Genomic DNA, 15,167 nt, shown 5'->3' on the forward strand with positions numbered 1-15,167 from the left:
AAGAGTTCCCAGACTTAAAATTTTTAACGATTTTTCAAATATGTTTGTTTGTAATGAAAGTTGGAATTTTGGAGGTGGAGAAAGAAAATAAAGAGGTGCAGGAAGAAACTACAAATCTTTTGAAATTTTTTATAATTTTGTGTTTTTGTTTTTGTTTACAATCACTACATTGATGTTGACGTGACTTGTTCTCTTTTCCATAAAGATACGTCGATCCAGATCAATGTATAGAAAATGATAATGAACAGTTGAATAATAATATTTGAATAAATTCAATTTTAATAGATAATTCAGTAAACGGTTATGAAATAATTAAATAAAGAATACCAATTATTCATGTATTACTACTCATTAAAAAATATATTTATTTATCATCATAATGAATTATATGTTAAAGAATTGAATTGTAGGTTTGGGAAAACTAAAGTTGAAAATTAGTCAAAATTAGTTATTGACTGAAAGAAAACAATGATTATGTTGTGTCTCTATACATATTTTTCAAATGTATAATACAGCTCATTATTTGTTGTACAGTACAGCTCATTAATAAGCGAGAGAAAATGTTTTTTTTAAAAGTTAACTTTAATTATTATATGTTATTATCATAAACTTTTACTCTAATAAGTATTTAATTAAGAAATATACTATCTTGAATTTTAAATTATTCCATTTTTTAATAACTCAATATATTAATACTACATTAAAATAATATATTTTTCCTGAAACTTTGCATGTCAAAAAATTAGTAAGATATATGAAATTTAAAAACATTGACATAATAAAATCACTAAATGGTAAATTGAGTTTTAAAATATACAGTTTACAAGAACAATTACAAAATATCTCACTTCAAATAACTATTTATTTATTTTTCACGAAATATAATTATCGATTAAACTAATTATAATTCATATAATAAAACCATGAATATGAAAAATATTAAAATTAACATACAAAGTTGTTCGATTACAAAATGCAAACGACAGAAAAAGAAATAAAAAGAGACAGGCGTGAGATGCGGAACACTAAACACCTGGTGGTTTGTGATGAGTGTGTTGGTCTCTGTACCATTCACGTCACATGAATATGCGTGCATGTATGTTTTTTAGGTATAAGTATTTTTCATCAACAATTAAATATTACGTTCTTATTATTATAATAATAATAATAATACACTTATTTGCAGACATCACATGCCAAAAGGAACACGTATTTTAGCTATGTTTATGGCATTTAGTTGTCTTTATTTTCACCTTTTCATCTGTTTTCTTTTGTTTTTATTCTGTTTTTGCTTTGCTTACCTAAGCTAAACCAAACTCATTTTGTTACATTTGAGTTGGACTGAGTTGTTTGGATATATGCCATGAGAAAGAATATCATGTGTGATGTGGGGGAAGAAAAAGATACAAAATTCACATAAACTACATAGTGTTATTATGGTAGTCCCTTCGTAAATGTATATACTATTTATTAGGTTTATAAGGGAGATTCATCGAAAATATATAAAGATGAACTTAATCAGAGATTTATATTATTTTTTATCTAAAACTTTAAGATAATAGATTAATAAATATTTTATCTTTATATAATATCATAGTTTCTTATTTATATGAAACTTGATCTTATACACTTAGATTCTCAAACTATTTGCTTTCAAAAGTAGTGATGCTTTTAAAATCTATTTAATCTATAACTTATTATTCATCTTGTTATTATTATTTATGATTTTTTTCTTAAAATTTAGGTATATATATAAATGCAATAGATATTTAAAAAAATCATTTATAAATTTTTAACATAAAACTAAAAAAATTTAAATATAATTTAAATTAAATATAAATTAAATTAACTTAATAAAATGTAAATTAATTTTTAATTTTAATTTTTCATGATACTTTAAATATATTAAATACATGCAAGTCCAACTTTTATAATAGATATTAAATTATTTATCATTTATTATCTGCAGTGCTTACTTTCTATCACGTTTTATCGTGTAAATATAAATATTTTGTGAGTGATTTTTTCTTCATCTCATCAGCATCACCCTGCACATTTCTATTTTTTTATTATTCCAATTCTACCCTTATCAGAACCTTACTTCTCTACCGCATACATCCCTTTCTTCTTTCTTTTCGCGTGTAGTGCTCCTCCCATCCTTCCCTTCTTCCTCACTTGTTGTCGCGTACATGCCTTTCTAAGCTGGATGGGATGAAAGTCGATGACTGGTTGAGAGCATGCCAACGTTGGAAGAAGAGTTGCAAAGCTCTTGGAAATGCGGCTACCACACTTGAAAGTGCAGTTTCATACTTTGTCGCAGCTTGAACCACGGTCAAGCTTTTCCTTCTTTTATTTTGATTTGCTTTATTATATTTAATTATTTTCTAAATTTGATTTGCTTTTTATATTTTTTTATTAGTTTATTTAAATATTAAATATTTTGTGATTAATATTTTATAATTTGTATTTTACTTTATTTATTTAAATTTTATTTTCAATGTAATTAATTTTTCTTAATTTCGAAATTTAAATTTGTTTATTAATTTTCTGAATCTATAATTATTTATTGATATTTTATTTTTCAATATAAATTATTATTTAATTATTTGTTGTATATTTTTTTTTAGTTTTTCATTCGTTTATTAATTTAAATTTAAATTGTTGTGTTTTTGTGGTTTTTTTTATTGATTTGTTAACATTTTTTTAATTTTAAATTTTTAGTATATTTGATATTTATTTAAATATTATTTATAATGTAATTAATTTGAAATTTATATTTGTTTGTTACTCTTTAATGTTTTTGAAATGACTTATTTATTTAAATAATATTTATTATGCATAAATTTTTAATTTTTGACTTATTATTTTGTTTCTTAATTTATTTTTTAATTTTTAATGTTGTTGTTATAATTTGCAGTTATTTAAGTATTATTTATTAACTAAAAAACAACATAAAACTAAAACACCTAAATAAAAGCATAAAACTAAAACAGCATACAACTCAAACAACATAAAACTAAATTTAAAAAAAACATGTGAGAACTTGGAAAAGAGATTAAAAGAGTGAATATATGTATTATACTAATGAGACCATATTTTATTTTAATATAAATGGATTTTAAATATATCCTGATTCATTAGCATAAACACACAACTTCTCTCTAGAACTCAAAACTCCAAGTTCATCTGCCTTCTCTCTAACCTCCACATTCACTGACTCAGTGCATGTCTGTTTAGGTGCTGCCCAAGCGTCCACAACGTAGATGGATTTATTTTGAACCGATTACTTCTTTCATTCGGACCGGTAAATAGTTCTCCTTTTTACCTCCTCTGTTTTAGAACCTAGGGCATGCTATTCTACTGATTTCATGTAACTAGAAAACCTTCTCCTTCAATTTCTTGTCAAAACTTAGTTCTAAAGAGCTGTTCTATCACCCATTGGGTGGTTTGTAGGGTTTGGTTGAGTTCTTGCTGAGTCAGGCACTGTTGAATCAAGTTGTGAGCTTAGCTGTGAAACCCTAAGGTAAGGGGAGCTAGGATACATTTTTATATTGATTGCATGTGATGTATGCTAAGTTTTGTATTGTTGTACTGTTAGTATTGTGTTTTGACTTGGAAAGATTTAGTTGCATGTGTTGAACTTTAGGACAGTGGAACTGGAGTGTGATGTTTGTATACTGTTTGGATGTATTTAATTGTTGTAATGACTATGTTGAAGTGCTTGTGGTGAGAGATATGTTGTATCAGTGAATAAGTAGGAAACTTGGTGTTCTGTTAGGGTTTAGTTCATTTTGAGGTCTAGAGTATTTTTAAGCTGTTGGGGCATACCTAACCAGTGCATTGTGACTTGTTTGAGTCACCAAAGTGGTCCAAATAGGTACAAAGAGTTAGATTTGGGTTTGGGATCTTCGAGTTGTGGAAATTGATGTTGAGGGGTAAAAGTTGAGTAGTAATCCCTTTAGAAATGTAGTAGGAACATTTAGGATCAATTAGACAAGTTTAATTAAGTATAAAACACGAATTAGGGGTGTTAGAAGTTGGAGAAAATGACTAGAAATAATAAAGAGTGTGTGAGTTGCATAATTCTGCAGAATTTGCGTTCTGCAGATTATGCAGACTCGCTGAGCGAATTGTTTCGCACAGCGAGTCACCCTAGCGAGATGCTCTTTGTTAGGGCATTCACATAGCGCACCAACTTGTTGTGCAAATGGCTAGAGAGGGTTTCTCTCTGTTTGGTGATTCGCATAGCGAATTTGGGCGTTGTGCGATTGGTGGTTGCCTGGAAAATGCTAGTTTAATTCGAATAGCAAATTTGGGATGCTATGCAAGGTTTTAGGGTCTGATAATGTGTAGCAGAATTTTCAGTTTAGCATAGCGCACAGACTTGGTGCGCTGTGCGATGAAGTTTAGCATAGCGCACAGGCTTGGTACGCTGAGCGAATGTGAGTGAGTAAAACCCACTGTTTTTGTTATTCGTACAACGAGTTTGGTGCGCTGAGTGACTTGCCCAGAACCTGTTTTTATTCTTTTTATTCCTGTTTTATGATAACCTTGAACTATGTTTTGATTATTAGAATGGTGTAAAAGTGTCTATGATATTGTATGATCAGTGAGGTTATATGTTTGGATTCAATGTGATAATATTATGGTATTTGATTGTTCATGTCTTGAGTTAAGTTTCAAAGTGACAGTATGGTTGATGGACATAATTCCATGGATCTCAAAGGGAGGTCACATGGTGGTGCCCTATGTTATGGACGTAATTCCATGGATCTCAAAGGGAGATTACTTGGTAGTGCCCTATGTTATGGACGTAATTCCATGGATCTCAAAGGGAGGTTACATGGTGGTGCCTTATGTTATTGGACGTAATTCCATGATCTTCAAGGAGAAGATTCATGGTGGTGCCCTTAGTGTTTAGAATGATTTGCATGGAAGCTCAGTCTTAGGGGTTATCCTGAAATTACAATGGTCAATCATTCTCAAGTAGAGAGGATTGAACCATGTCGTGAGTAGTAGCAGGAGGTCCTAGTCTTGGGTGCTTCTAGTATGGCGCAAGGTGAGTGATAATGGACTAACCTCGTGAGTGTGGTAGTGTGAAACTCATTGACAATGACTTTGCAAAGTAGTAGAGGCCACCACGAGTGCATAACCCGCCATAGCTCGACAATCATTCTAAGTCCGGACGAGTCAAGTTTAAAGTGTAACAAGTTGTGTTAAGTGACCCAGGATATGTGAATTAAACTTGCATGTTGTGTGTGATTGTTATAACATGATTTTTGTATACCTAGCTCACCCTTCTGCTTGTGTTATCTTTTGTTTGTGTTGTGTTTTTTGTTGCAATGATCATCTATTTGAATGTGAGCAGAGGTAGATGAGGTGCTTCTAGAGCAGGCCTTGGAGGGAGATGACACTGTTGCTTAGCCTAGTTAGGATCCATAGGCGTTTTGTGTATTTGGAAATACTATTTTATGTTAAAAGTTTTAAATTATAGCCGTTTTGGGATGACTGTAACCTCAAGACTTTATTTGCAAGTCTTTTTCTAACTGTTCTATTATATTAAAATGTGGACTACTATATTATATAGTTCTATATAATCTAGAATGTTACACAACATATAACATATTATATAAATAGAAGCATCTTATAAATCAAATTAAAAGTTAAAATAATTAATACTTAAAATATATATACAATAAATACAAAATAACAAAATAATTTAATAACAAAAAATTAACAAAATAAATGAGATTGGAAGTACATGCACAAGCTTAACAGTGAAGAAATGAGATGAGTGCATGCAAGGGTTACAATATAATAATACATAAATAAGGATTGTTGATAGTTGAAAACATTATACTTTTTCAAATTTTATTAAACAAAGGTTATAACTGTCAAACGAGGTGCAGGAAGAAATACTCATATTTTGTATATGAAAATATCCTCATATTTTGTATGTGAAAAAAATCTGTTATAATATTAACGTGTAGTTCAAGTCATCCTTTACTCTGTGTTTAGATTGAGGTTGGTAATGTAATTTTATAATTTATTATTTGCATTTACACATTTTAATGGCATCATGAACAAAACTGATATTTTGAAAGCTGGACTTTTTAATAATTATTTATAATTTTCAAAGTTCAAACTAATTGACTATTTTATTTCAAATTTAGTTTGACCTCTGCAACTATTTTACACTTTGTGGTGAGAATGAAATGAAATGATCAATATTAAAAATAAGAATAGCATACAGATCAGCAGAAATAAAATAATAAAAACAATAATTGCATTTATGATACTAACGTGAAAATCTTAAAAGAAAAAAAGAACAGTATGTTTGATTAATATTAAAATAATGTCAGAAAATATAAATTTAAAGGAAATTAGGCAGTTGCGGCTAAATTCTTACAAATTATTAATTAGTTTAAGAGTGTAAAAGTAACAGTAGTTTGGAGTCAAATTTTACTGAAACCAATTTAACATTATAATATAAAAGTTGAAAAAGATATAAAATCTTGCACCTTTCTTGGTCAATAAAGGGAAAGAAAATGGTTATGACAAACAAAACGACTCTTTTTTGTTTCTAGTTTTGAAAAGTTATGCAAAAGTAAGTTGCATTGATTTGAAATTGAAACACAATTCCAGCACAAATTACAATTTTTTTAGCTTAAAATAATTTCTCATTAGGGTTTGTTTTTAAAAATGAAGGAAAACAAAAAATGCCACCCTAAGGACCTATCAGCAACTAAGCATGGGTTGGGGCCCACATCGAAGAACACATACGCGGATGTTCCAGAAACATCATCACCAACAACAACAACAACGTTTTCTATTCTCACCGTCCCACATCAACAACCTACCATAACACCTAGCTGTCTCTCTCTCTCTCTCTCTGAAATCTTTTAAAAACAACATTATTCACCTGGACTGAAGAACATCGTCGTTGTGAATCTGCATTACACGCGTCAACACACTATCAGGAAAAGACCATTTCAAATTCAATCGGTAGTTCTCTTATTCTCAAAAGCCCAAAATATCATTCATATTTTTATTTTTTTAGTTTTTCTTGATCGTCAGAAGTCTCATTTTCTTTCACTCTCTTGCCTCCACTTTATTAAAATAAATTTATTTTATTATTATGAATTTAATTTTATTATGATGTTTGAATAGAAAGTGCAGCATTTATTTCTGCCTGCAACCCTGATGCAATCTATCAGGAAGTCCTTCAAATCTTATGGTTCCTTCAAACAAACAAAAAGGTTTTCCGGCGCCGGAAACCCCGATTCCGACCACGAGCAGCTCCCCATTCTCCTCGACCAAGAAACGCACCGCCACAGCGCAATGCCAGCCGGCGACTACGTCGTTAAAATCGACGATGCCGCCAATCCTACCCAGGCCAACAAGATTTGGCGCGAGTCGAGCTACGACTCATGGAGGGGCGAAGGCTCGTCCTCCGCCGCCAGTGACCAGAGTTTTAATTTCCGGCAGACGGAGGACCCGCCGTCGCAGCTGATAGGGCGGTTCCTCCACAAGCAGCGGGCCTCCGGCGAGATGCAGCTGGACATGGATTTGGAAATGGAGGAGCTCCAGGACGATGCCGGCGAAGGAAGGTTGACGCCGGTGGAGGAGTCTCCGGTGAACTATCGCAATTCCAGGGAGTTGAAGGTCTCCTTCGATGAACCCCTTTCCGATTCGAATCTCCTCGAACAGCAGAACGACCCCTTCAGAAGAAGACACAGTAAAGAATCGTCGACGGTTGAGGAGTCTCCGTTGAACTATCGCAATTCCAGGGAGCTGAAGGTCTCCTTCGATGAACCCCTTTCCAATTCGAATCTCCTCGAACAGCAGAACGACACCTTCAGAAGAAGGCCCAGCAAGGAATCGTCGACGATCGCGGACTTCCAACGCCCTCCGCACCCACCGCAGTACGACCATCGTCGCTCGCCTTCGCCGTCGCCTATTGACGACGGCGAGGTACTTCGGTGCACCTCGAACGCTTCCTTCGAGAGAAACCTCTCAATGCAGAGGAAATCTGCGTTGTTGAAGGCCAAAACGAGATCCAGGTTGCTGGCCCCGCCAGACGAATCCGAGAGAAAATCGAGTCGGGTTATGAAATCGGGTCAGCTCCAGTCTGGGTTTTTAGGGAGGAAGGGTGATGAGGAGGAGGACGATCCGTTTTTGGAAGAGGATCTTCCTGATGAGTTTAAGAAGACTCATTTCAGCTTCTGGATTCTTCTGGAGTGGGTGAGTTTGATTTTGATCATTGGGTTTTTGATAACCACCCTATGCATTCCCTTTCTGAGGGAGATGAATCTGTGGCATCTTAAATTGTGGAAATGGGAGGTTATGGTTCTGGTTTTGATATGTGGGAGATTGGTGTCTGATTGGGTTATTAGGATTGCCGTATTCTGCATTGAGAGGAACTTCCTCTTGAGGAAGAGGGTGTTGTATTTTGTGTACGGTGTGAAGAAAGCTGTTCAGAATTGTGTTTGGTTGGGGCTCGTGTTGATTGCATGGCATTTATTGTTTGACCAGAGGGTGCAGAGGGAGACCAACAGTAATTTCTTGGAGTATGTTAACAAGGTGTTGGTGTGTTTCCTTGTGGGGACTTTGGTATGGTTGCTGAAGACTCTAATGGTTAAGGTGTTGGCCTCTTCTTTCCATGTGAGCACGTACTTTGATAGGATTCAGGAGTCACTGTTTAATCAGTATGTAATTGAGACGCTTTCGGGGCCTCCATTGGTGGAGATTCAGAAGGCTGAAGAGGAGGAGGAGAAGCTTGCTGATGAGGTCCAGCAGCTGCAGAATGCTGGGGTTACCATACCCCCTGACCTTAAGGCAACTGCTTTTTCTGATATCAAGAGTGGCAGGTCCAGGAGTGGAGTGCTCAAGAGCCCCAGAGCTAAGAGCGCCAAGTTTTCGCGCCCTCTTTCCAAGGGCTCTGACGATGGTAATGTCATCACCATTGATAACCTCAACAAACTCAACCCCAACAATATCTCTGCCTGGAATATGAAAAGGTTGATGAACATGGTCCGGCATGGGGCTCTTAGCACCTTGGATGAACAGATACTTGATAGCGCCAATGAAGATGAGAACGCCACGCAGATCAGAAGTGAAAACGAGGCAAAATCTGCTGCTAAGAAAATATTTCAAAATGTTGCTAGGCGTGGGTGCAGGTTACTTACACCTTCATCTGTTGTTTGCTGCATACAACTTTTTATAATTTCAACTTTTTCTAGTTTATAGAATCCTTTTCTCCGTTTTCTCATTGCTTTCTGTTTTGCAGGTATATATACCCGGATGACTTGATGCGATTTATGCAAGAAGACGAAGCTGCAAAAACCATGAATCTCTTCGAAGGAGCATCTGATTCTGGGAGAATAAGCAAAGCTGCTTTGAAGAACTGGGTGGTGAGAATTAGCTAACATTATGCAGCTTAATTTGAACAGAAGAACTGGATAGATATATTCAGTGTAGCGTCAAAAACATGTAGTTACTGTTATGTCTTCTTTTTCTATTCGTTGTCCGATTGCTTTACTTGATGTTTTCTCTTACATTTTCAATATGATTCTATGAAATTATTTATTTGTCACGAAACTTGGTATGTAATAGTGTATTTACCCCAAAGTTCGGTTGGAAGAGGGGTAGTAGTAGAATCCAATTCATTTCTTAGAATCTGTCTGTCAGTTGCGCTGATGACACACAATTCACACAAGATTGACAGCATATAATTTAACTTGCCGATGTCATTTTTCTAATTCAATCCTTTGTTTTATTATGAATAATATTTGCATAGAGTTCAGAGTCAATAAATTTATCCTTGACCGGTTTCAATTAATGTTTACATGCAACAGTTTGTGCTTGCTTTTTTGCATTTGCAGACTGCTTTTAATTATTGATTTCATGCAACTGTTTATGCCTGCTTTTATAGTATTTACAGCAGTATCCTGCATTTAACTATCCAGGTCAATGCCTTCAGGGAAAGGAGAGCGCTCGCTTTGACACTAAATGACACAAAAACGGCAGTGAACAAACTTCATCGAATGCTGAATTTTATAGTTGGAATTGTTGTACTGATTATTTGGCTCTTGATATTGGAACTTGCCACCACCAAATTTCTTGTCTTTTTGAGTTCACAGATTGTCTTGGTTACATTTATATTTGGAAACACCTGCAAGACCATATTTGAGGCAATTGTTTTCCTATTTGTCATGCACCCATTTGACGTGGGAGATAGATGTGAAATCGATGGGATTCAGGTAATGTTCATCCGTTCACGACTTTACAGATTCTATTCTCCTGTAGACACGTCCTAATTTCTACCCCATGCTTGCTTACCAATTTCAGATGATCGTAGAAGAAATGAACATATTGACAACTATATTTCTGAAATACGATAATCATAAGGTGATCATCCCTAACAGTGTCCTTGCTACCAAGGCTATATTTAACTTTTACCGGAGTCCTGACATGCAAGATATTATCGAATTCTACATACATGTATGCACCCCAGTTGAAAAGATTTCACTTATAAAACACAGAATAAACAGGTATGTGCTGAGAAATGTCTGTCTCCTTTGTCTTGTTGTTTTCTTTTTGTTCTAAATGTGATATCTGAGTGCTTGAAACTACTGATGGTCACAATGCAGTTTCTGTGAAAGCAAGAAGGAGCACTGGTATCCTTCACCTACTGTAGTAGTCAGGGATCATATAGACATACACATGGTGAAAATGGCTATCTGGCCCAGTCATAGAATGAACTTCCAAGATCAGACAGAAAGGCATACCAGGAGATCCATTTTGCTTGAAGAGTTGATTAAGATTTTCAGGGAACTCGACCTTAGTTATCGCCTCTTGCCGCTGGACGTTAACGTCAGAGCCGTGCCTACCTCCTCTGAACGGCTTCCACCTAGTTGGCAATCGATTCCAAGTTGAGCAGAAGCAAATTCATGTAATTCAAAGCCCCTTTTTGTGTGGAATACCCGTGGCGTTAACTGCTAGGAGGCACCATATTTTAGCAGGATAGCATGTGTAAAGAAAATGGCTTTGGTTTTTCTTAGTTAGATTAGTTTCATATGTACCAAGCTTAGTCTGTAGCTATGAAGCATGTCTAGGCACACGCATGTAGTAGATGTGGTGAAATCAATAGTAGTAATCATTGCCTTGTTTATACTTTCACTATCAAAGTTCCCTAGTTCTACCTTGCCCCCAACATAAGAGAGCTATCTTATGAACTCACGCGTTTAAAAATTCTGAAAGTTTGCAATGCACTTATTTTGAAGATACTGAATAGCTTTATTTTTATTTAGAATTAGGGGAGATAAACAAGATGTTGTTATTGATATAGATTTGTTTATTATTCGTTGTAAGAGGATATTAGTTAAATAAGTAATGATTTAGCAGCATTACTTATCTTGGAATGTAACATTCTCAGTTATTTTGGAGGATGGCACTGTTACCCAGTTCAAATTATTAACACCTTAGCATGGATTACAGACGCTTGTTGATAAAGTCTTTTTTTAATTTTCATATTATATTGTTATATTTATTACTTTACTTTGGTCTTGTCTCCTCGAGTATATATTTAAGTGTTCTTGGTACTAAGGGCTTTGTTTTCTGATTAGAGTTTCAGTTTCATCTCACTAATATTTAAAATGCATTGATTTTTAATGCATAATGTTATTATGCATATTATTACAGTGAAATTTTAATTCTAAGTAAACATAACAAAACAAAATACCCTCTTATTTGTTTTTTATTTCCTTCACACAGCTGTGATGACTTTGCTCAAAATTTATGATATGGATACTTCAGATTTGTATGTTACAGTGAAACTTTTCTTGTTATAGCAACAATTTTTTTTTCAATTGTTAGACAGAATTTTCGTTGCTTTTTATTGAAAATAAATATTTAATGCATATGAATTCAAATCTTAAACTCTTCTGACAAATCATTAAATGACTATTGTATTATCATTTCTTTTTCTTTTTCTAACTTTTTTTTTCTTGTCTTTGTTCTATAAATTAGAGGATTAGCAGGAAAATAAAGAGCTTACTTAATGTGTATTATGTATTTAATAACTATGTTGTTTTATGTCTCAGCTCACTGTCAAAACAATTCGTTTTGTTGATAACAAAACTTAGAAAAATAGAAGTTAAATGTATTGTTTTTTATAATATAGAAATGTTATTTTTAATTCATAAATTCGTTTGATATCACTTGAGGCCTACAAAATATAGTTAAGCTTTAAAGAAATTAAATTACGAGAAATCACGATAAGATGAAAAAATTATAAGAGACCTTGTGGATTAAAAAAATAGGAAGCGTGAATTATTAACCAATTCCTTGAGTTAACCGCCATTCACATGACCATTCATTTTGTAATTACTCTTATAACTTGTATAGTTGTGTTTTAGGGTTCAACCGAATTTGATTAATAATGATTTGGATTCATGGATACATACAAATAAAAAATATTTAATGATTTTTAAAAGTATTATTTTATTCTGAAAGTGCATTTTAACACAATTTCGAATATTTATATCGAGTATATATTTTGAGAAAACAATGTATGTAAAATTAAAAAAATAAAATTAATACAAATTTTTTGATTTGGGTTGAATTATCCTGAGTTCATTAGTTATATCACATAAGTATTCTTTTCGTTCAAAATCTTTTACTTTTTGTATTAATGCCAAAATGAGTAAGAATTCGTAGATTAACTCGGCCTACTATAGTTTAGGCTAAATTGGATTTGAAAAACCGTTAATTTTTTATACGAGTTAATTTTCAATCTGGTTTAGTCAAGTTGAACCCGTGGTAAGTTAGGTTGGCTCACCACTTATTTAATTTAATTTAATTATTTATTTATTATTGTGTTTCAATATTATTAGTTATCACTTTTTTATTGTGTTGTAAATGGAGATAAAAAAATGTTTCAATAGAGAAAAATATTATGGATTTATCAATTCAAGACTCTAATATTATAAAGGAATAAATGACACAAAAATGATTAATTTTAGAAATTTATTTGTTCGCTTTTAGTACTTTTTTTTTTAATACATTTGGATTGTATGATACTTTTTTTTAACTGCCTTTAGAGTTTAACATCATTTTAATGCGAAATTTATTTAGATTTGAATTACAAAAAAAAATATAATTTTTTTAGATTTGAAAAAAGAAATTGTAATTAAGTGAGTTAACCCGTTTAACCCACCAACCCGTGATGGATCAAGTCGGATTCAAATTTTTTCGGTTCTCTAATAAATGAACCGGATTGGATTAACTTACTAAGTGGCCAACTTGTGGTGGATGGCCAACTTGTGGTAGATCGAGCTGGGTCGGACTAAAGTATCTGACAGTACTAATTTTTTAAACTAAAAAATTAACAAAGCTGATTAATTGCCTGATAAAGTATTAATTAATATACTTTTAGTTTAAAACACATTATTGAGTGTATTAATTATTTATAAATAATACACAATTTTAAATAAATTATTATAATTTATTATTTATTTTTATTTATTTACTGTTTATCAAAAGAATTTTATATTTCTAATATAATATTTTTCTTTCTCCTCGTCAATTTGGTCGTTCATTTGGCAATCAGCCCAGGCACAATAAAGTTGGACAGAATAGGGTTAGGGTGTTTCATCTGCACCTCCAACACTTTATCTTACACTTTCAAAGTAACTCTGCCTCCTTTACTCTATATCATTTTAACAAAAAAATTTAAAACTTTGTTACTTATTTATAATTTAATAACTATTTAATTTAATTTAAAAATCTAATATTATTTAATATATTTTCATATTTTAATGATTATTAAAATATAATTTATATTATCATAATAATTATATTAATAAGATTAAAATTAAAACAATTCAAATAAAAGTAATAATAATAAAAGCAAAAAACAAAAACAATAAAAATAATAATATAAAATGTGATTTAATATATATAAATACATTAAATTAAATTAAAATATTAAATTAATAAAATAGGATTTTCAAATTTTTAGATTTCTTAATTACTATTATTTTTATTTTTTTAATATTCTATTATGATAATATAAATTATATTTTAATAGTTATTTAAATATAAAATATATTAAATAATGTTAAATGTTTAAATTAAATTAAATAGTTAATAAATTATAAATAAAAAACAAATTTTAAAAAACTTTCATTTCGGTGGAAATCCGATAACATATTAAAGGTATCAATATTCGATGATTGACTTTTTTTTAATTTTATTTTCTATTTAAAATTTAATAATAATTTAATTTAATTTAATTTAATATTTTAATATAATTGAATATATTTATATATATTAAATCAGATTTTATATTATTATTTTTGTTTTTATTTTTATTTTAATTATTTTGATTTTAATTTTTTAATATAATTATTATAATAATACAAATAATATTTTAATCATTATTAAAATATAAAAAATATTAAATAATATTATATTTTTAAATTATATTAAATAATTATTAAATTATAAATAAAAACAAAGTTTTACAAATTTTTATTAAAGGAATACAGGTTAAATGGTTACATAATTACTTTAATAAAAAAAAGAGAAAAAGTTAAAAAAATATTTATTAAAGTTAAAAAAGAAATTTTCTAAAAAACAAAGTTAAAAGTACATATGAAGCGTTGGATTTACAGGTGAAACACCCATAGGTAAAAGGGGCCTAAGGTTGACCCTAAACGAGGCCCGCGAGTTGTTTTCTTTCTTTCATTGTTTGAAATATTTTTGTTCATTTGAAACGACGGAATTTCTTCCTGCACCACATGTTTCTTCCAACATCTCGTACTGTTTAAAATTTCAAGTCGCAACCTCGTACTTTTTAAAATCCCAACCTTTATTGAAATTAATAAAACAATAAATGTGATGTAAAATATATTTTAGATTATACAGTTTATAATATAAATTTACAAATTTAAAAAAAAAAAATATAAATCATATGTTAAATTATACAATCCGTAATACAAATTTAAATTCCAAATTATAAGATCTTAAATGTAAATTTGAAGATAATTCATAATACAAATAATATTTTATATTATACAACATATAATATAAATTTATATTTCGGATTATATAATTCATAATACAAATTTGAAGGAAAAAATCCAAAATATAAATATATTCCT

General features: G+C 31.2%; 1 protein-coding gene across 1 annotated transcript; it reads left to right on the forward strand.

Annotated features, from left to right (window-relative positions):
* Positions 1-6,816: 6,816 nt before the first annotated feature.
* On the forward strand, positions 6,817-11,288 carry LOC108326377 (mechanosensitive ion channel protein 6). The gene is made up of 6 exons (XM_017559858.2): positions 6,817-7,005; positions 7,171-9,179; positions 9,290-9,413; positions 9,969-10,262; positions 10,351-10,553; positions 10,653-11,288. Exons 2-6 carry the CDS (start codon positions 7,204-7,206, stop codon positions 10,936-10,938), a joined length of 2,883 nt encoding a protein of 960 aa, XP_017415347.1. The 5' UTR covers positions 6,817-7,005; positions 7,171-7,203; the 3' UTR covers positions 10,939-11,288.
* The last annotated feature ends 3,879 nt before the right edge of the window (positions 11,289-15,167 follow it).

The sequence above is a fragment of the Vigna angularis genome, chromosome 3, assembly GCF_016808095.1.
Source record: "Vigna angularis cultivar LongXiaoDou No.4 chromosome 3, ASM1680809v1, whole genome shotgun sequence".
NCBI lineage: Eukaryota > Viridiplantae > Streptophyta > Magnoliopsida > Fabales > Fabaceae > Vigna > Vigna angularis.

Coding starts and splice junctions, on each gene's coding strand:
- LOC108326377 (XM_017559858.2), top strand. CDS start 7,204: ATGCAATCTATCAGGAAGTCCTTCAAATCTTATGGTTCCTTCAAACAA. Junction 9,180..9,289: donor GTTGCTAGGCGTGGGTGCAG/GTTACTTACACC, acceptor TCTGTTTTGCAG/GTATATATACCCGGATGACT. Junction 9,414..9,968: donor CTGCTTTGAAGAACTGGGTG/GTGAGAATTAGC, acceptor TTAACTATCCAG/GTCAATGCCTTCAGGGAAAG.